This window comes from Larimichthys crocea, chromosome V, assembly GCF_000972845.2.
Source record: "Larimichthys crocea isolate SSNF chromosome V, L_crocea_2.0, whole genome shotgun sequence".
Classification (NCBI taxonomy): domain Eukaryota; kingdom Metazoa; phylum Chordata; class Actinopteri; family Sciaenidae; genus Larimichthys; species Larimichthys crocea.
This window is the reverse complement of record NC_040015.1, coordinates 24,485-46,282: the sequence shown is the minus strand read 5'-3', so window position 1 is coordinate 46,282 and position 21,798 is coordinate 24,485. Positions and strand designations below refer to the sequence as shown.

The following is a 21,798-nucleotide window of genomic DNA, read 5'->3' as shown; positions in this document are numbered from 1 at the left end:
AGCTCCTTGTTTGTAGCTGTATTTGTCTATATCTGCGTCTGTACATTGACAGCAATGTGAAACCAGCCAGATTCCTTGTATGTGTACACATGCCTGGCCAATATAAGTGATGCTGAACTTTTAGAAATATACCTAAATGCATGTACAGTGTTGACTGGCTTTGATCTGTATATGAATGTAAGCTCCGATATCATTTATATTTTTTTTTAATTCAATTTAACCCTCATTAAACGATGTACAAATGACACAGATGTGCTCCAAAGTAACTACACACACTTTTGCACAATCCACTCTGGTTGGATTATCAAGGCTCATTAATCCCGTGCATCATTGTCTCATTTTCTAATGTTCATGGCAAAACATTATGCCACAAATCTGCACAGACACAAACTGTAAAACACAGCATGTATTAATAGCAGTACTGATACTGAAGGTATTGATTCAGTGTTACTCACAGTGCTTGATGTAGTTGCAGGACTAAATGAACTGTTAGTATTAGTGCCAATAGTTACATATACATATAAGTATGGTGCTAGACACAGCTCTGACATTACTGTAGTGTTGATGTATTAGAGCTGACCTGTTGTCCAGCCTGTGATTCTCCCATGATGAAGCGATCTCCAGGGCCATCAGCAGCTACAGGTCAATGATAATGATGTTAATCAAGTTAATTATGGAAATTAGGCCATGACTATTGATTTTTAAGATTCATGTGGCAGCCAAGAGGACAGTCTACATACCAGGCGAAGAATTTGCTCTCTAATTTGTTAAATGCCAACAGATAAATGAACTTAAATGTACAGATGAATGCCGCTGGATCCTGGTTTGCATCCGTGTCCCCAATGTAATGTGTACCTGACACATGTTGTGTGTGCAGTGACACAGTATTAGTGGTCTTACCCCGTACAGCGTAGCCATCTTTGACGGAGGCAGGGAATGGAGGAAGGTTGTCTTTGGCATAGATGTCCTGAGCGAGCACTCGACCCAACCCGTCTAAAGAAATCATAACACAATTTATCTCATGACACTTCCCATGTAGAGCAGAGCTACACTGTACTTTTGCACATATTAATTACAGAGACCCAACAATTCCCACCATGCGCAGGCACACCCCTGTGGCCTGCACCACTGCAGCCAAAATACACTAGCCCACTCAAATGAATGGAAAAACATGCATTGTTGCTGCAGCACCAGATCCTGTGTGAATGTACCCATAAACTGCTGATGTTTATATTCTTCCCTGTCTACCTACAATAGTTCTAGACAAGTCAAACAGAAGATAGACGCACATTCCTACAGCACACAAACACACAGACATACACACACACACACACACACACACACTTCTGAAGACTCACCTCTGTAGTTAATGACTTCAATTCCCAGAATGGGTGTCATCTCTAGAACAGTGATGAAGGCTTTGTCCATGGACGTCAACGGGAATGGAGACATCCGATGACGACGTGCCACTTTACTGATGTCCACTGCACTGTGACCTACACACACACACACACACACAATTTAAAGAGAATAGGAGTGGCACACACACACACACACACAATTTAAAGAGAATAGGAGTGGGTAAACAGTGAATATGCTACTATATACACAACACCATAAAGTTTCTAAATTTTCACAGTGATGCACACACAACTTACTGGCTCGCAGAATGTTCTCATTACTGCCACATCGTGACTGAACCTGCAGAGAAACGGACGATATTTTATATTTGGTCATTGTTTGATGCAAATGTACTGAATTATTACAATATAATTATTTTATATTGTATTGATTTTTTCTTTTTATTTAATTATTCATTTATTTTTGGTGCTGTTGAGACAGCTTCACATACAAAACATATAAGAAACTATAAACAACATTTTTTTTATTTGCTCAGTCATTTCTGTGTGTGTGTGTGTGTGTGTGTGTGTGTGTGTACACATGTATGAAAGTTTGTGTGTACCTTGGGTGTCGGGCATGAGGCGGTGGATAGGCGGGAGGTCGCCTGTGTTGCCCGTGGTGACTCAGAAGGGGTGGAGCTTAAAGAGGCTGAATCCCGAGGAAGCACCTGAACGCCTCGAGAAATGATCGAGTCCGGGATCTACGCACACGCACACGCACACACACACGCACACTTAATACTAGTATTAAGTACAATTTTCTTTACTTTCTCTTCATTTCACTGTCCACTAAAGCTCTTATTAGTTCATCGTATAACTTAAATAATAAAATTCAACTTTCATGGTGAATGACAAGACCATAGACCCCAAAATCAAGCACAATGGGGTAATGGGTATACATGCCTTTAACAGTGTACACTGAAAATGACTTGCTGGCTTAATTTAACTGATGTTGCCACAGTAGTTGTGGAGGGATAGTGATGTGTATGATGTCTTTCCACTGCTGACTTTCCTTAGTACACAGTCAATGACTTTCTGTGATTCATAAGTCAGTGTTTCACTCAAATAAATCCCTGACTAAAGAATTTTCTCTGAATTCAGTGTGATTTTCTTTCAGTGGCACCAAAAAAGTTTTCATTAATAGATTTAACTGTAGCCTTCATTATTCAAAAGAAAAAGAAGACAAACAGATTTAAACAAAGGACTTCATGTGAACTGGAATTACATATACTCTGCTGACATACACTGAACATCTGTGTGGGACCAAACAGAACCTCTGCAGCTATTAAAATGACACGAGCAGCATTTAAAATCTGTTGTTTTATGGTAAAAAAAAGGCCCGGCAGTGTGTGACTGACAGACATGATGAACTGACTTATGACAGGAGAGAAGGGGTATGTGTGAATGAGTGGTCTCACCTGCTGGTCATGGGTACAGGAACAAGTGAAATGAGTGGGAGGGGCGGGTGTGTTTCCGGGCAGGTAGGGACCTCCCTTAGCCATGACCACAGCATGACTCGTCTGATGGGCAGGCACACACACACAAACACACACACACACACACACACACACACACACCGACAGACATGGACAGGTAGGTGAATGAGATGGAGTGCTTCAATCTGGTTAACGAATGAAGTGACAAAAAGTTTGTGACATCCACACCTATGTTGACATCTGAACGTTCACGCATGCAGCCTACTGAACCAGCTGAAAGTAGACTTGATCATAAGCTTGGCCGTGAAGTCAACACTTGCTGCTGCGTTGTACCTAGGTCATAAGTTAAGTTTCACCAATTGTAAAAAAAAAAAGAAAAAAAGAAAGAAGAAACATATATAACTTGTGACAGAAAGAATAAGGAAATGAGCAGAGTACAGGGGGGTCATTACAGATTTGGTCCGCTCATGCAGCTTTGACCACCTTCACATCAACACCAGCAAAACAAAGGACATGGTCATCGACACCTCAGACCACACTGGTGAACATCCAGGGAAGTCGTCTCCAGCAACAGACTACTACTCCCAGACTACTCTACACTCATGTAAGAAGAAGCGCTACCTTGTGTATACGAGCTGCAGTCACAAGTGCATCTCCTCACTGTGAGATCATGAAAGTCTATCTTATTTCATTATGTGTGAACGAGCTGTGTGATTACCTCACTTATAAAATGATTGTCAATTGCTTCTGTTGTCGATATGAACTTTTTTCTTTAATGTCCTGCAACTACAGTGTCGTAAATTCTACTTTCAAATGTCCCAGACTTAACGTCCATCGTCAGATTTGAATTTTTTTCCATTCTACATAATAAATGTTGTTTAATAACTCGTCACTTTATTGACTGACTTTGGTGCGCCATTGAATTCCTGCTAATTTGAGTTTATTTCTTAATTGTTTCAGCAATAAATACATCACTGCAAACTGCATGTTTCTGATAATGATACACACTCACTCACACACTTTGAATGAATCACATTATAACACAGTTGAATATATTTCTTGACTTTTGGATGATGGTATGAATGATTGGTAAATTTGTCACAAGTCGCTTGTTAGTAATAAAGTCGCCAAGATGGTCTGAAAAGTAAATCTGTCTCTCTATGATTGATTGTGTGTGTATGTGTGCGTGATGTGGACAATTAACAACAATTAAAATTAAACAGACGATTGACTTTTATTGATACACATTATCATTAAAAGTCACTTCCATCTTAGTGTACAAGATTCCACAGAGGTAAACACCTCAACAGTTGGGATGAAGGTGGTAATCCTGAAGTGAACGCTGCATAAAATCTTAATCGTGTCCTTGTCTAATCACAGTAAAGGTTGTAGTGTACAGCTACAGGCAGTGTGGTCCTGAATGTGAATGGATAAAGGTAACAGGCCGTGTACTCCTGAGGTAAATATTGATGAAATGTTCCTTTTTGCCGTTAGTCTCTCACATATAACTGTCGCGCTAATGAGGAATAACTTATACCTGCTCAGAGGAGGAGTCAATCTGAAGTTATATCTTTGGGAAGCACTCCGTGTACAAATGTGCTGAATGTATTACAGATTGTGTTCTGCACGTATTGACACGTTTTTCCTTTTTCAGATAAGACGTCCACATCCAGATGTTAATACCAGATGTTAATGGAGGTCTCAGTGTCTTGTATTTGGCCTTATAAGTTCATCAACTGCTGTCGATTTATCTTTTTACTACTGACATGTGTTTTTGTGTGGAGTCTTGCAGCAGCCTATATGATTTGAGCAGCAGTTTTCTATAGTACACCAGCCTACTGCTGCTGCTGCGGCTGCTGCAATGACCTAATTTCCCCACAGGGATCATTAAAGTTTCATCTATCAAGCTTCCAGCAGCAGCAGCCACACTGCTCGTGATGTGTCCTGTCGACTGGTTACCTTGGCAGCGATAGCGGCTGCGGTGATGTGGGAGGAGCCGTGCTGGTGATGGTGGTGGTTGTGCACGTGTCGAGATCTCCTCCTGTCCTCCTCCTCGTCCTCCTCTTCCTCGCACTGGGTGCCGCGCTCCATGGTGTGCGTGTTGGAGTGTGTGTTGGTGTGCGTGTTAGCCAGCAGAGGGGAAGGGGAGGGCAGCTGTTCCAGGGCAGCGTGCGTGGCTTTAACCCCGACCGTGGCTTCACGCAGCAGGTCGATGGCATGGGGCAGAGCAGGCAGGATGAACTGGAAACACTCCTGGAGAACAACGCACATGTAAGAGCTCTTTCAAACAGCAACCTCAGAACCAGTCCATATGAACACTGCTGTCCCCAGGGCCGGGCGCTGGCATAAACAGTCTATGCTTTTGTTTAGGGCCACAACCACTAGAGGGGGCCACACGATCAGTGTTACTGGATTTTTTTACCCTCTCTTTATTTCAACATATACTACAATAACGGTAACAATTAAATTTACAATCAATTTAAACAGACGTATTAGTACAGGGGTGAAAAATAAACCAGTAAAGTTAGTTTGTGACCGCTCCCTCCTCCGTGCGTAACCATGGTGATAACGCAGCCGCAGGGTCGGCAACCGCGACATTGTGGGTATCGTGTTGGAAATTAACAACACTACAATGTTCCTAAAAGAAAGTTTAGGAGTGGTGTGGAAGGACGAAAAAAAGAAAAATCGAGACGGAAAGACGATCACAAGATAAAGGTATGTTATAATGTGACTGTTTGATTCATTTCATTTCAATCAGATTAAATAATCTGCCACGCAGCATTGCTGTTATTCTAAAAACAGCATGAGAGCATAATGAGAGCACTTTCACGTTGTATCCAACACGTCGCAACACAGCAGGGGCCAGGGGGTTATTGAACTTAATAATAAACTAGCTGGTAAGCTAGTCGGGCTCTCTGGCTGCATGTCATGTCAGAGAAATGTGAAAACAGCTTTTAATGAAGAATGGACTATGAACAGACTTGCAAGCAGTTCAAAAACAGTATGTTTCAAATAAGCACAAATCCTTTGTGATATTATATAGTCAATCAATCCATTTTATTTTAGGATGCAGAAGCACTCTGTTATGTATTATTTAGCCCTCACTACACTTGATATGAGAAAAGATGAACTATAACAGTATTTAACATCTGTGTATGATGTAAATGTTAGTTTCTTTTGCCTTGTTGGTATACTCATTCACACATCACATCAATGGTTTTCATTTTTCTATGTGTTGAAGCAACAATACCAGAGGCCAAGCAATAACATGAGTAGGAGTCTAGTTTTACTTGTTAACTAGCTGCTAATGTTTTATTGCAACATTAAATTTGTGTTTTGATATATTATTTTAATACAGAACATATTAAAATGTCCAAATTGGCCCAAATAGTTTCAAGCTATCCATTTGCTTTCCAAGCTATGTTAAATTGTATTTTTGTATCTCATACAAACATACATCTCATTTGGACATATTTGGACAATCAGCTAATTTGTATGTTTCACTGAGAAAATTGCATTTGTTGTGTGGTTAATAAATACATATGGAAGATACATATGACATACCTATGTAATATCTTCCAGCCTATAAGTAAAAATAATAATAATTTAATGTATTATCTTTTCTGGGGCATTATTGAAATACTTTGGACAGACCTCTGCTACACCATCTACCTCATTGAGTGACATGACTGCTGCTGAAGGGGCATCATCTTTATTATTTATTATTTTGAATATTTCTCACTCTTATTGATCATTGCTATTTTTCAAAATATGTTTTTATTGGTGTTTATTTGTCATTGTTGTTACTTTGTTACATGCAAGTTAGTTATTTTTTATTATTTAGAATACTTTCAGTTGTCTTAGCTTCTCAAAATGTGCTACAGTATATATTTTAATATACCGATACATTGTTCTAAAATAAAGTTTGTTTGTTGTTAATTCAAGTGTCATTCCGTTACGAGCAGTAACGGAATCAATGCATGTGATTTGGTGGTTGCCCTGTGAGTGTTTTGGGGCCACACACAAAGTCTTGCTTAGGGCCACCAAGATCCTAGGGCCGGCCCTAGATGTCCCACTAGTCAAAAACAATTGAAGTTAAAAAAAATTTGCATCAGGCTATATAACAAAATGTTCTGACGTTATGAAGCTCTGAAACTCTGTGTCATCAAGTCATGCAATCACTGCATCGATCGGTAATAGGTAATGTTTTTCAATTTTGATGATGCTGATTTACATTTAGTCATTTGGCTGGTGCTTTTATCCAAAGCGACTTAAAGAGAAGGGAACAATCAAAGTATAGTGCAATAAGAAAGCATTAGTGCAACAATAAGTGGTATGACAATTCTTAAAGGGGTAGCTGTCTCATGTCCACTTGTAGATAGTGCTAGGAGAGAAGGTACTCTCTGAAGAGCTGGGTCTTTTGTAACATGTGATCATTTCCCTAGCATTCATTGCAGACAAATCTGATCAATATTTTAGCTGTTTTAACCTTTGAGCCTGCCTTCTGCTGAAAATGAAGATTAGAGCTGTTTGAGTAATCACAAAACATTCAAAACTAAAATAATGAGCACTGTACAGATGGGTGATCGTCTTTGTGCTAATAATAATTCTGGTGCAGTAAGCTGCGCTAAATATTATTTTTATAATGACAATGGATCAAATGAAGATGTGAAGGGTTTTTAGCTCAGCTTTATGTAACTTTCTAGGTCACTACCAAGCAGTAATCTCTGTGGCTGTGAAGTGAAGCCAACACAGGAAGTATCAAAAACTGCAGTCCCTCAAACGTCCTCTTGAGGCTGGCTCCAGAAGGGAGTCAGTCTCCATAAGTCCCCATGTTCAAATGTCCAACTTCACAGCAGAAATAAACATGTTTACAGCCTGGTACAAAAAACTGTTTTGGTCTCTATAGCTAATTTCCCCGTTCATGACAACTGTACTGAGGGTGAATGTATATACAACTCACCTGTTCAAAATATATTAAAAAGGTACAATATGTAAGATTGAATTCCAAACAGTGGAGTGAGTCGCCCCCTTTCCCCTAACGACGCTCACGCAGGGTGCCAGGTTGACGCCGCTGAACCTTCACTAGCACAAAACGTAACGTAAATGTAACTAACTAAACTCTGATACTCTACCTGCTGTGTTCTGGCTTTGTTTATTTCATGAATAAATCAGTCTGACTCACAATTTACACTGTAAAATAGTGACAAGAAGAAGTTTAGTTTGGTTTGTAATGAGAGAGAGAGAGCACTGCTCGAGATACATTAAATCAGAGTGAGGGAGATTGTTTCATAGCAGTTACGTCCAGCATACATAAACACAGAGAAACGGCTGGCTCAATTCTGCGACGGCAGCCAGGCAGGTGTCTCTCATACGCGCGCCGTTACCGACACACGTAAACTCAGATCTGACTACATATATTCCCTGTCATAATGACAAGCTGCTGTTGCATATAAGAGACCTCCCGTATCCTGTTACCAGTGTATTTTCCTGGATTTCGCTCACGAAACGAGAGCAGTCTAACGTTACACGCACTGACATTAAATAACACACGTGAAAATGATGAAAAAAAAAAGTGGAATGAAAAAAGTGATTATGTAAGTACACGATGTAAAGTCACCTAACATTACTGTAATTACTGTATTATTTTCAGGTTTCAGGTCTGCTGCAGCATTAGTTTTTATTTTATAAAACAGTCGTCAGTGTTGCATTAGACTTGCTGGCAGTAGCATTTCCATTACGTGATTTCTGCATTAATTTGGTTTTAGGTTTTCTTAATGAATCTCTCAACTGCTGCCGCTGTGTGGGGCAGCTGAACTAAACACACCGTCAGCACCTTCCACAAACCGCTGCTCACCCAAACCCCCGTCTCCTCCAGTGACTGACAGCCATCAAATACCACTCAAACCGAGCTCTATCAAGACAGAGTTTGTGCACTATAAACTACAAAACTCTCCCAGTTGCTGTAACTTTGCTTGTTTTTTTGTTGTTGTTGTTGTTTTTGTGTACCTAACTTTTACGCCTGTTTCTGTCTCAGGTCTGGTCTTGGAGTCCAACTCTGTCATACTGCTGCGCTCGCTTGCTTCCATCGTTGTAGTGCACTGTGTTTGCCACAGATTTGATATAGCATATTCATTTTATGATTTAATACAGTAAATATCTTACATATTGTACCTTTAAGGCTTAAAGTTATGCAGAATTAATAGCGTGGCCACTTTGATTGACAGGTGAGTGCTGTTACAGATGGCTTGCTGAAGTACCCAGGCGTAATTTCACCAATAGATGAAATAACTTATCAGCCCTTAGGTGGCATAAATAATAACTTTGTTTGAATATTAATATTTATTTATCAGGAAAGGCGTCTGTAAAGTTACACACCAAATAAATTTAATGGGTTGGAGAAAGCAATAGTTTTCCAAGTCCCCTATAGGTTTCAAGCCCAAGTCCTAAATGGTTTTTTAACTAAATTAAATTGTTTTTTCAAAAACTACCACATTTTATAGTTAATGTAATTTTAATAAAAAATAGATCAGTAAACTTTTTTTTCAGTCTAGTCAAGAGGTATTAGAGCACAGTTAAATTAACTCAAAGGATCATACCTGAGAGCCCTTCTTGCTTCCTGGCAGGTTAATGATCAGAGTTTTACCACGAATGCCGCACACTGGCCTGGAGATGAAGCATTAGAAAGGAGATTTAAAGCAGGACACACACACACACACACACACACACACGGTTACAATTAGACAGATTACCAGATTAGTGCTGACAGTATGTCTAACTGACTGACAGAGAACAGAGTGAAATATCAAGTCTTCACCTGGATAGCATGCCAAGAGGTGTAACGTTCAGTGATCCCATCAGCATGGCCAGAGCCATGCCCGGAGCCTCTCGCTCTATCACCTCTCTGGTGGCCTACAACACAAACAGCAGGACTCAGTTACATTAAATTAAAGTAAATGCACTTGTTTTTTGGGGTTTTTTTTAGGTTTTCAAAGCATTTTCTCTTCATTTTCATACAGGGGTAGTTTAATCTCAAAATGTCTTGTTTTATATAATTAATGTCTGAGTGACGTGAATTAATCTCTATCTCTCTGCTAGGGGAGCAGGGCTATGCTCAGGTTGGCCTCAGCGTGTCATTGAGTAACCCTTAAGGACCGCCCACAAAATCCTGAACTGAAAACTGGTGAAAACCTGTTTTAACCCCTAACTCCACATTTTAGAAAAGTCTTTTCACATTTTCAGCAGCTATTTTCCAACATATTTATTGTATTTTGAAAGAAATTTCAAAATTGCCTTTACACAAGTTATTTATTCATTTGTTCTCTGTGTTGCTGTCAGTAGCCCTATGTGCTTGTACCTCGGGTGTAACATCTCGTGGTGCAAAGCCAGTTCCTCCAGTAGTAAGGATGAGATTCAGTTCTAGTTCATCACACCACTCCAAAAGAGTGTCCTGTAAACACATATACACACACACACACACACACACACACACACACACACACACACACACACACACACACACACATAAAGTTAACAACTGCATGCACCCTCTTTATCTGGAATATCGGCTGCTGTGGAGAGAAACACCTCGATTTAAACTCTGTACAGGTGTGCAAGTAAGTGAGACAATTCCTATCAGCTTTAAGGTGCTGCTCAGTACCTCAAGAGAGAATTTGCCCACAGGATCACTGCATCCAGTGGCTAGAAAAGCACTGAAGGGAGGAATCATGACTTGCTAAGTGACAGATGCCCACTTGTGAGCCAAACAAGCAAAGATTCAGGACATACATATACAGGTTTTGTCTTTATTCAGTGTTGTGGCATCAGAGTTTGTATCTCAGTTACCCAGTGTGTCTTTATCTATGACAGATTAAAGCATTGATGCATGCCAGTGAGAAAGTGTGTACAGTCTAGACTGTCTTCACAGTATCTTGTTATGTGTCTCAAGCGCTGCATACCTTGATTTCATCAATCTCATCTGGAACAATCTTGTAGGCTGCAATGACTCCTCCTAGCCTGCAGGCGGTGACAAAGATACAGTCAGTTGTAATGTCGGTGTAAGTGCATGTATGTCAGTGTGTGTGTGTGTGTGTGCGGACTGTGTGTAGACTCACAGTGAAGGATCATGGACCAGGTCCTTCAGATTGACTCCACTCCTGTCCTCAGCCAAGTTCCTGAAACAGCTGTCACTGACTGAAGAGGAGAGAAGTTCAGGTTATAGACCAGACCACAAACTGACCACTGACACACTGACTGTCTACAAAATAGTGAAAACCTACACAGTGCCCAGTCTTAAACTTTCATCAGTCAAACTTCAGACTTTGTTTGAGCGTTTCAATGCCTTTACGTTTTGAAAAAGAGAGTGATGTGGGGGAAAAATAACACTTTCATGTCTGTACAGTCAATATGAAGCTATGAGCCAGTTAGCTGGAGAACAGCTAGCCAGGCTGTGGATGAGTTAGGTCAGCTCCAAATGTTTGAATATAAAACAGCTCATCTGGAAACGAGATCATCCAGGCTGTCAAGTTAAAGGAAGTCTGTTCTCAAGAGCAACAGACACTTCAGTCTCTACTGTTTTATTTAATTGTCTTAACATATACATTTTCAGATAGAAATGCATTTTTTATTGTCTGTACTGTTTTGCAGTTGTCTCATTTATAAACAATTGCACAATAGTAGCACAGCTTAAATCCTATAAACTCAAAACTCTCAAAGAAGGTCAGGGAGTTTATTTTCAGCGAGACTGACCCAGGCTGAACACTCACAAGGACACAGACAGACACATTTCTGTATTGACAAATTAGGAATATAGGCCAGTTGATTACTGACTGTGAAGAGTCCACCTCAATCAAACCCTGACAGTTTCTCTCACACTCTGCACCTGTGCCCGAGCCTGTCTTATACAATGGTATATATGGTATATAATGCAGAAAAAAATGCTTGTGGTAATATATTGATGTCACTGCAAAGTGAGCTGTGATTGATTATACTGTGGCAAGCAGCATGGAGTAATAGAGAAGGAGCAGCTCTCAGGACTAGAATTGGTCTATAATGCATATGTAAAATGATTTAACATATTAAAGAATATTTAACTCAATTATTCTCCAATAAAGTGTATTAAATATTTTAAAGAAGCAGCAATATAGCTGCACAATCCACACAGAAAAGGTCTATATTCATTCCTTAAATAGTCTACAAACTGTATCAACATTTTTGCGTTAAATTACCATTGGTCTAAAAATCCCATACTGTATATGTATCTAACATTACGCCCTTAAATTTTTATACCAAAACTGGATTTTTGAGGCATCTAACATAAACACACATTTTGTTTTTCGGGAATATGATAAAAATATCTATACTGTACAGAATATTTCTATACAGCTATTTCTTTTGACGTACTGGCCAACAGTACAGTACAGGCGTGTACCTTGTTTTTGTGCAGCACGTTGGAGATCAATCAGTTTAGTTAGTTAAAGACTAAAGGTCGACTAATATGGACTGAAGAGGAATATTTCATAAGATAAAAATATGTTTGTAAATGATCATATCGATCTTTTTTCAATACATTTTGACTTTTGAAATTGGGCAATGTATGGATCACATCTTCCACAAGCTGCAAATAAAGCACTATTAGCTTAACACTTGCTTGGAAAAATATGTTTTTCAGACAATATGAGACTGAACTTGCAAAGCAGTTTAATGTTTATATATGCGGTATTTATTCAGTTTGGGAAACTCCATGAACGTCTGTCGTTACTAAGGCTTGGACTATTTGATGGATTAGTAAACTGGGTTCCAGTACACATAGGAGTCTACTGCCGTGACTGATTGTTTACCAGTGCTCACTCACTTTTATTCACTGTCTATGTCTCTAAAACACTGCGCTCTCTCTCTCTCAAACCATCGCACACAAATCAAATTAAAAGTTCTTCCTGTCACTATTTTGCACCATAAATAGCGAGTCAGGCTCAGATTTAGAAGCTCGTACGTGAAATAAACAAAGTCAGAACACAACAGGTAGAGTATCAGAGTTTAGTCCATGAATCCACCTGGATAGTCTCAGTTTCTGAGGCATTTCAGTCTGAGTGTGAAGGTTTGACCAGTCGTTTGGATGTGTTTTTTTCCAAAAGCTGTATCAGGCTCAACTTCTTCGCTGCAGGCCCCTGCATTTTTTTTGCAGCAGCTCAAAAGCTCTACTCCCACTCAAGTGAATGGAAAAACCATTTTCACCACAGCACCAGATCCTGTCTGACTGTACCCTTACTGCAACCCTAAAAAATGTTTAGTAACCCATTAACCAACGTATTTCCTAAAACAAACACAGATGTAAGACGCAAGCGGCAAATGTCCTTGCTCAAAGTACAACATGAACCAATGAAAAAATGTATCCATTTGTCTATATTGATGTGATATTATATTTTCAAACAACAGTGAAATGATGTCTTTTGTTGTACAAAATGAAGAAGGACATGTGAGGATAGAAAAAAAAGAGTTGCACCTTAGGAAACAGGATATTTTTGTTTTAAAATACAGTACATTACATATTTTTTCAAAGATTGTTGATTATTTATTTTTCAGAAAATCCACTGACAACTCAGAAGCTCACTTGGGTGGAAACAGTCTGAGCATTGCTATACATTTAGTGAGCGAGTCAAGACTTATTTATTTATTTGACCAAACATCATGTCTCACATATCAGCCGTAGACTTGCCTAGACTATAACAAGTAGAACTAATATAATTCATATTATTTCAACACCTTTAACCTTCAGCATGCCTTAAATCAAATGTTAACCTCTATATTTATACTTGACCTAACTCTTCAGGTAAAATGTCCCCCCAGCACACACAGCACATGAATGGGTCCTGAACGTGTCTCCACATGTGACAGGAGCTTGTGGCTGTCAGCTGGACGGACAGCAGGGGTTAGCTGCTGTTAGCCGCCTAGCTCATCAGAGCCACGACAGACTTGTCAGCCAGCTGCTGGCTCGCAGCCTCTTTAGCATGATCCTCACGTCTCCCCTCGCCTTGGCGAAGAGGCAGCGGTGCTACTAGTGACTGGTGGCTGTCACACACGACTGTACACTGGTCCCAGTCCTCTTGTGCACGACTCACCAGGCTAACATCAGCTGGGCTAATTAGGAGAAGCTCCCTAAAACAAACCTGCAGCACAGATTTCACGTCGCTTTGACGCCGTTTTAACAGCTACCAAATGGCACGATTTAATATGAATAAATGTGTGATTTTGTGTTGAACAGAAACACGGGCGCTGAGCCCACCCCCCTCCAAAAAAAAAATTAAAATGGCTGTCAAAACAAGCATGAAAGAAATGGTAATGGAAAGCCTCCTGTGTAGAGGCCAGCGGATCTGCAAAGGGACATGAATAATGCAGCTGATGTAGGCTCGGTAACGCTACAAAATAAAACCATCCTGCGCGGGAAGGCGGCAGCACACAGCACGGCGGGAACGGAAGAGTCCTGCTTGTGCTTTCAAAATAAAAGCACCAATTTTGATAGCAGCGGTATGCGCGCAAAGCGACGACCCTTTAATTTTGAAAGTCTCCGCCGGGCGCTCTCTGTCCTGCTGTCTGCCTTGACGCTGATTAAAATATCTCGTTGCAACTGTCGTGTAAAGCTTATCTACAACAATACATAACACGACCGCCGTTTGTCACACGTAAACACACATAACGTTATAAACTGTCCACGCACAAGCACAGGTAGCGTCGTGTCAAAGCAGCGCCACATCTGCCCGACCTGTCAGGCGGCAGGCGAGGCTAACGTGAGAGCAATGACAGTCAACGGGACCGGTTAGCTTAGCTTAGCGTGCTAACGACAGCTAGCCTCGGAAGACAGCTCGTATCGTGACACCGACGTTCACGAGCGACCGACGGCAAAACGCCACACAGGTGCACTCACGAGGAGCGTTTCTCGCATTTTATCAAACGCTGCTCCTTACCCGTGAGGATCCCCACTCGGGTCTGATGGTCGTGGTTGGTGAGCACCATCCCGTCCGCCGCCATGTTTACAACCTCTGTCTGCACTGTGCCGGCACATACATAGAAACAGTGTGTTGGTGTGCGGGCTGCTGCTGCTGCTGCTGCTGCTGCACCTCCTGCACCTCTGGAGGACGGCTCTGTGTGTGTGTGAGCGCGCGTGTCCTTTGGTGTAAACGTCCTCCAACTCATGAGTGAAGATTTGAGGCAAACACACCAACAGATGAAAAGAGCAACAGCCCCAAATATGAGTTAGGTGACCTATGTGTGAAATGTTGGCCAAAGGTATCTGGTCAGTGCTCCATTTTGCACCAGCTCCACTCAGCTTTTAGACAGTGGATTAGTGGTATAGTTGTAGAGAAGATATTTCCTTTCTAATCTTTAAAGGGGCGTTTGTTATATAATGAAACCACAGTCACATTCAGAATCTGAATCAGAAACAGGCTGATTGCCAAGTTGGGTTTGACATACATGGAAGTTGTCTTGGTGGTTTGGAGAATGAAGGTAATAACAAGTATTAGCAGAGATATAAGCATTTTGACAATGTGCTGTCCAAATGAAAATAGCTGTACAGGTTTCACCAGTTAATGTGCAAAGGTCACAGTATGCAGAAAGTTTAAGATATTAATCAAAACGTAGAGATCCAAGTGGTTTGCTTACATTAATGTCACATGTAGGGTCTGGAAGGATGAGGGGTAAAAGTCTGTGTCAGAGGGCGCCCTGGGCCATGTTTGACGAGGGTTATAAAACCTCTCTTCTGGCAGCGTGAGGTTTTGGTCCAGATGGACTGCAGCTCAGAGGCGGCAGCTGTAATCTGTCTTGGACGCCTCAAGGTCCTGAAAATGACCTGCCATCGGACATGAGTCCAGTGAGTGGTGGTTGTGGTATCTGGTGACAGATAAAAGTTTCACGTTTATCTGTCATATGTAGGTTAACACAGGGTCAACGGTACAATGAAATGTGTCGGACGAGAAAAGGCATTAAGAACACTAGTTGTAGTAACAGGTCTAGACGTAAAAGAAGATGACAGTGACAGTGATATTTAAAATATAACAAAATAGAATAAGAAAAAAAACTGTCTAAAGCATGTATAAGTGTACTATACACTTTATATATGTAATAAGGTTGTGTCAGTATGTACAAGTCACTGTATGAATAAGATATGAGTGCACTATATGGTTAAGAGATAGTACTCTATTTAAGATATATAAAAACTGATAATTCAGAGTAAGATTGTTTTTTTGTTTTTTCAAGTTGTCTGTGGATTTCAGGAGCTTGATGGACTGAGCAGCTGTCAGTGTCCAGGGAGGAGAGCAAAGGAGATTGGACACAATCATGGAGGAGATCCGGTGCTGATGGTCCAAGAGTCAGAGTCATGTTTCCCCTCCTTCGTGTGCTGCTTCCTGGCAGACAGGACTCTCAGCCGTGAGAACTTGTCCAGTAGCAGAGCTGGAATGATGGTGCTGAACCATCCATGACCTGGTTCGTGACCTGTCGGTTATTAGCCGGTTCGTCCTGTCTTGTGCCAAAATCTAGTTTTAACTGTTATAATGAGCCTTTTACTTCCAGGCGTTTTCCCTTTTTTTCATGTATCTGTCTGTCTTGTTTGTCTCTCTCTGTTGGCTTGGTCTCCAGTTTCCCTCTCATATGCCTGACTTCACTACCTGCACCAGCCCTTGGATTCCCTCTGACCTCAATCTCCACCTGCCTCAGCACATTTCACCTCTGTTTTCAGATAAACTGTTAACCTATCATTGGTCTGAGACTGATCCTTGCATTTTGGTTTATCTTAACATTAATACTTCTTAATTCGTTGGTCTATAACCGCTTATAATCACTAAATATCTTCTTCAATAAATGTCACACACTAACGTACAAACAATGCAGTGGGAGAAATTGGCTGTCAGTACAGCAACCCACAGCTCCTTTGGGCCCTGGGCTCCCCTAGCTTGTTGACCAGTCCTAACATACAGTACACATGTAATGAAGGTGATGGGGATGTAGGAAATACTAAATGTAAAAACAGCTGAACTATTTCTATCTGCCATCCAAAAACCTGCAGGGCAAACAGCGGTTTGTTGGAGTGTACTGTCACATGCCTTTGGGGGGGTGTCTACAGCATGTGACATGTGATGGATGTGTGACAGAACATGGTGACTGACTGTAAAATCGGAACACAGCATACACTTGTTGTCACCACTGAAGAAAATGAGTGCTGAGGTAGTGAGTGAAGGGAGTTTTTTAAAAGGCCAACATATCTTCATAGTACATGAAGTGAACGACTTATTATACAACCCCAATTCAAGTGAAGTTGGGACATTGTGTAAAACGTAAATGAAAACAGAATACAATGATTTGCAAATCATTGCAAACTCATATTTTATTCCCAATAGATCATAAACAACATATCACATGTTTTACCATTTTATGAAAAATATTAGCTCATTTTAAAATTCATCTCAAAAAAGTTGGGACAGGGGCAACCAAAGGCTGGAAAAGTATACGGTACAAATCAAAAACAACTGGAGGAGCATTTGGCAGATTAGGTTAACTGGCAACAGGTCAGTAACATGACTGGGTATAATAGAAGCATTTCAGAGAGGCAGAGCTTCTCAGATGTAATAATGGGCAGAGGTTCATCAATCTGCGACAAACTATGTCTCAAAATGGTGTAACAATTTCAGAAAAATGTTCTTCAATGTAAAATTGCAAAGACTTTGAAGATCCCACCATCCACAGTGTAAAATATCGTCAAACATTCAGAGAATCAGGAGGAGTCTCTGCGTGCAAAGGACAAGGTCAAAGGGCAAAACTGGATGCTCATGATCTTCGGGCCCTCAGACAGCACTGGATTAAAAACAGGCAAGATTCTCAACTGGAAATCACTGCACAGGCTCGGGAACACTTCCAGAAATCACTGTCTATAAACACAGTTTGCCATGCAATCCACAAATGCAAGTTAAAGCTGCACCATGCAAAGAAGAAGTCATATGTAAACATGATCCAGAAATGCCGCCATCTTCTCTGGGCCAAAGCTCATTTAAAATGGTCTGAGGAAAAATGGAAAACCGTTCTTAGGTCAAATCAATCAAAAATTTTTATCCTTCTGTGTCCTGCGGACTAAAGAGGAGAAGGACCATCCATTGTTATCAGCGGACAGTTCAAAACTCTTCATCTCTGATGGTATTGGGTTGTTAGTGCCTATGTCATCAGCAGCTTACACATCTGGAAAGGTGCTCAATGCTGAAAAGTACATAGAGGTTTTAGAGCAACATATGCTCGCATCTAGACGATGTATCTTTCAGCAAAACAATGCTAAACCACATACTGCATTCTTCACAACATCATAGCTTTGCAGGAGAAGAGTATGGGTGCTGAACTGGCCTGCCTGCAGTCGAGACCTTCCACCAGTAGAAAACATTTGGTGTATTATAAAACAAAAGATCCAGCAACGAAGGCCCAGGACTGTTGAGCAGTTAGAATCCTGCATTAGACAAGAAAGAGACAACATTCTTCTCCCAAAACTCCAGCAAGTGATCTTCTCACTTCGCAGACATGTACAGACAGTTGTTAAAAGAAGAATGGATGCTACCAAATGGTGAACATCGCTCTGTCCCAACTTTTTTGAGATGTGTTGCTGCCATCAATTTCAAAATGAGCTAATATTTTCCATAAAATGATAAAATGATTTAGTTTCAACACATGATATGTTGTTTATGTTCTATTGGGAATAAAATGTGGGTTTGTGAGATTTGCAAATCATTGCATTCTGTTTTTATTTACATTTTACACAACGTCCCAGCTTCATTGGAATTGTGGCTGTAAATTGCTGTGTTATATGTTGGATATACTGTCTGGTTATTTTCATTTTCAAGTTTAATTTTATTTTTTATGTATGTTTGGATGAAGGATGGCACAATGGAGCAGCAGTTAGTATTATCACCACGCAGCAAGAGGGTTCCTGGTTCAAACCGAGGTACAAAGTAGAGCCGCACAGTCCAGAAACATGCTTATTGGTGAATCTACAGTAAATTGCCCGTAGGTGTGAATGTGAGTGTGAATGGTTGTTTGTCTCCATATGTCCATGTGATGAGTTGGTGACTTGTCCATGGTGTACCATGCCCCTCACCCAATGTCAGCAGGGATAGGCTCCAGCCCCACCGTGACCCTGATGAGGATAAGCGATTACAGATAATGAATGGATGGATAGATTTGGGATATAACAGGCAGATGGTAGTGAATATCAGGGTCACTGATTATTAGAATTTATGTGGACTACTGAAACAAATGAAATGTGTACTAGCATCCTTTCATACATTTTATGTACTATTATCCTTATCCTCAGGGCTGCAGGGTGTACTAGCCTATTGAACTGGAATCTTAAATGTTCCACTGTAAATTTTCTGTGAGTATGTGTGTGTTTATGGTGCCTTTGGTTTCATTCTATTTTAAAATGTAATGTTAAAAAAACAAATTTCAGTCACTAATAAATCATTTTAAATGCTCATAAAAAGAGCTGAGCTGTTCATTCATCTTCGTGAGAACTCAAATATACAAAACAGTGCAATAAATACCCCTTCATTACCTTACTGTTCTCTTTATTAAACTACTGTACTTCTGCATGGAGGGGCAATAAAAACTGATGCTAACGTTACCTTACACAGCCATGGTCCACACACACACACACACACACACACACACACACACACACACAGGTGCTTTTGATTTTGAACAAATCTCACCCTGTCTCTTAAATTAGCTTGATATCAGATAGCCTTACATTTTCAAAGGGTCATCAATTCACAGCACGGCTTCATCCAACTTCCACCTGAGTGGAGGTCTAATAAGTTCTGTGTTCTTAAAATAAAGTTGGAGGTTTTTACAAGAAAATTATAGACTGATATCAAGTTTATATCAATATTTAATGGAGAGAAAGGGAAACACGATATACGTAAAGCAGAGATGGGAACGTGAACTGGTTATAAAAATTTCAGCAAATGAATGGCTACATATCTGAGAATGCAACAGTAAATGTGAATACATACTTATCTCATTCACACATTCATACATGATGGCATTGGCTGCCATGCAGGCTGGTTATCAGTTTTTGGGAGCTAACCGCTCACACACTGTTTACACTGTCATAAAAATCAGGGTTACACAGCTATTTAGATGTTTTAACTTATACGATGTTTGTTCCTATTTTATCACATGTTTTGAGGGCACTTCCCTTTATTGCTGTTTTACTAAGACTGGCAGGGTAAAGTTCAGGTTAATGTATAAATAGAGGGATTTCAGAACAGAAGGGCCAGGGACAGGCCAGAGGGGTGACATCTAGATTGGGGGCATACTGGCTACTCATTAGGGGATATGTTGAAGAAAACTGTTTAGATGTTTTATATGCAAATTGTCTGTTAACAATTTGCAGGGGTTGAGACAGCCCATCTTTAGGAAAATGTATAAGAAAAAGAACCAACTGTCAGCACTCCTCAGAGGGCCTTTTTCTCTGTAACCCCTTTAGTGTGTTGCACTGTGAAATGCTCCTCTTGTACAAGAACAATAAATTCAACTTAACATTTGATGTTTTGAATCTGATCCTCCTTATTTAAGGGTTTTTCTTTAAAATTCCCGTAACATACACTGCCTTTGGGAGCAATTTGGGGTTCAGTAACGTGCTGAAGGACACCTGTCAATCAAAGTAACCACACTGTTAATTCTGCATAACTTTAAGTCTTAATATAATGTGAACAGGTGAGTTGTATATAAATTCACCCTCAGTACAGTTGTCATGAATGGGGAAATTAGCTATAGAGACCAAAACAGTTTTTTGTACCAGGCTGTAAACATGTTTATTTCTGCTGTGAAGTTGGACATTTGAACATGGGGACTTATGGAGATTAACTCAGTTCTGGAGCCAGCCTCAAGTGGACGTTTGAGGAACTGCAGTTTTTAGCAGAGCTCAGTGTCATAAGTGAGATGGCTGTCAATGGGGAAGAGGAACATTTACAACATTTTGGTTGAACTGTCACCTCCACTGGGCCCTAAATAGTGTAGTTACGCAGGGCAGCAGACTCAAGAGCACTACCTACAGTCTTCTACTGGGCCTGTAGGTCCAAAATATTAACAGACTTAAGTCTTTGATCTGTCTAAAACAGTGTTTCTCAGTCCTGGTCCTCGGGGACCACTGCCCTGCATGTTTTAGATGTTTCCTACTCTAACACACCTGATTCAAATGAGTGGCTCATTATCAGGCCACTGCAGAGCTTGATGACAGATTGAGAAACACTGGTCTAAAATATGCAATTTGTAACATTTTAAGGACAATAAGTCAACACCTCATTGACAGTCAGGCAGATGCTGAAGTAAGGTCATTAAATGACAGGATAGTTTAGGTTGTTGGATTGCTTCACATGAGAAAAACAGAAGCCTGAGTCCCTCTGCTAGAGTGTTTTGTCAGTGGGAGATGATAGAAGCAGTGCAGAGCCAGTGGAAATGTCACTTTTACTTGACTAAAGAAAGGAATTTGTCATGCTGCGGTCCTGTTTTTTTCATTCCTCCTGCCAGTACTTTTCCACTCACCTGCCGGCCACTCCCACCTGATCAGTGCAACCACCTTCACCTGTGTTCCCTCACCTGATTTAAACTTACTCCTTCTGTTCTGTCTCTGCCAGATTGTCTTCAGCAGCATGCTAAGCTCTCGCACGTTTATCTTTGGATTGCGTCCCAGGTTTTGACCCTGCCTGTCCCTGACCAGTCCTCATCGTCCCTGCCCAGGTAACTTGACCAGCCTTCCGTCCCTGACTCCTCTGCCTGCTCGCCCCTTGTCTGTCTCCTGTTTACTTTGGATTCCCTCCCCGGAGGTTTCTGCTCGAGAGTTGGACTATGTTGGCTGGCTTCGTTGGAGACTATTTCCTGAGTACCTGCTGTGGATTTTTGCGACCCTGTTTGGCCAATAAAATGTTGAA

At 40.7% G+C, this 21,798-nt stretch overlaps 1 protein-coding gene and 1 long non-coding RNA gene across 4 annotated transcripts in view; one reads left to right on the top strand and one right to left on the bottom strand.

The window, feature by feature from the left end:
* The window catches only part of LOC104930359 (gephyrin), a 25,025-nt gene extending 9,941 nt beyond the window's left edge, over nucleotides 1–15,084 (bottom strand). Inside the window, exons 1-13 of one of the 2 annotated variants that reach the window (XM_010745130.3) lie at nucleotides 14,797–15,084; nucleotides 10,951–11,029; nucleotides 10,795–10,852; nucleotides 10,194–10,286; nucleotides 9,654–9,748; nucleotides 9,436–9,502; nucleotides 4,796–5,089; nucleotides 2,819–2,920; nucleotides 1,964–2,101; nucleotides 1,659–1,701; nucleotides 1,359–1,496; nucleotides 901–993; nucleotides 581–636 (exon numbers count right to left, since the gene is read on the bottom strand). In XM_010745130.3, coding sequence (XP_010743432.2) covers nucleotides 581–636; nucleotides 901–993; nucleotides 1,359–1,496; nucleotides 1,659–1,701; nucleotides 1,964–2,101; nucleotides 2,819–2,920; nucleotides 4,796–5,089; nucleotides 9,436–9,502; nucleotides 9,654–9,748; nucleotides 10,194–10,286; nucleotides 10,795–10,852; nucleotides 10,951–11,029; nucleotides 14,797–15,025 — 1,485 coding nt within the window. In that variant the 5' untranslated portion in view covers nucleotides 15,026–15,084. The remainder of the gene's footprint in view (nucleotides 1–580; nucleotides 637–900; nucleotides 994–1,358; nucleotides 1,497–1,658; nucleotides 1,702–1,963; nucleotides 2,102–2,818; nucleotides 2,921–4,795; nucleotides 5,090–9,435; nucleotides 9,503–9,653; nucleotides 9,749–10,193; nucleotides 10,287–10,794; nucleotides 10,853–10,950; nucleotides 11,030–14,796) is intronic. The other variant, XM_010745131.3, reaches the window with a different exon arrangement.
* LOC109138013 (uncharacterized) lies at nucleotides 14,969–21,798 on the top strand. 2 transcript variants are annotated; one of them, XR_003462387.1, is made up of 3 exons: nucleotides 14,969–15,084; nucleotides 16,105–16,315; nucleotides 21,505–21,798. It is a non-coding gene; the product is annotated as an uncharacterized LOC109138013 (long non-coding RNA). The 2 variants fall into 2 exon arrangements; XR_002041810.2 differs by lacking the exon at nucleotides 21,505–21,798 and adding an exon at nucleotides 16,469–17,150 and having other exon boundaries at nucleotides 16,105–16,341.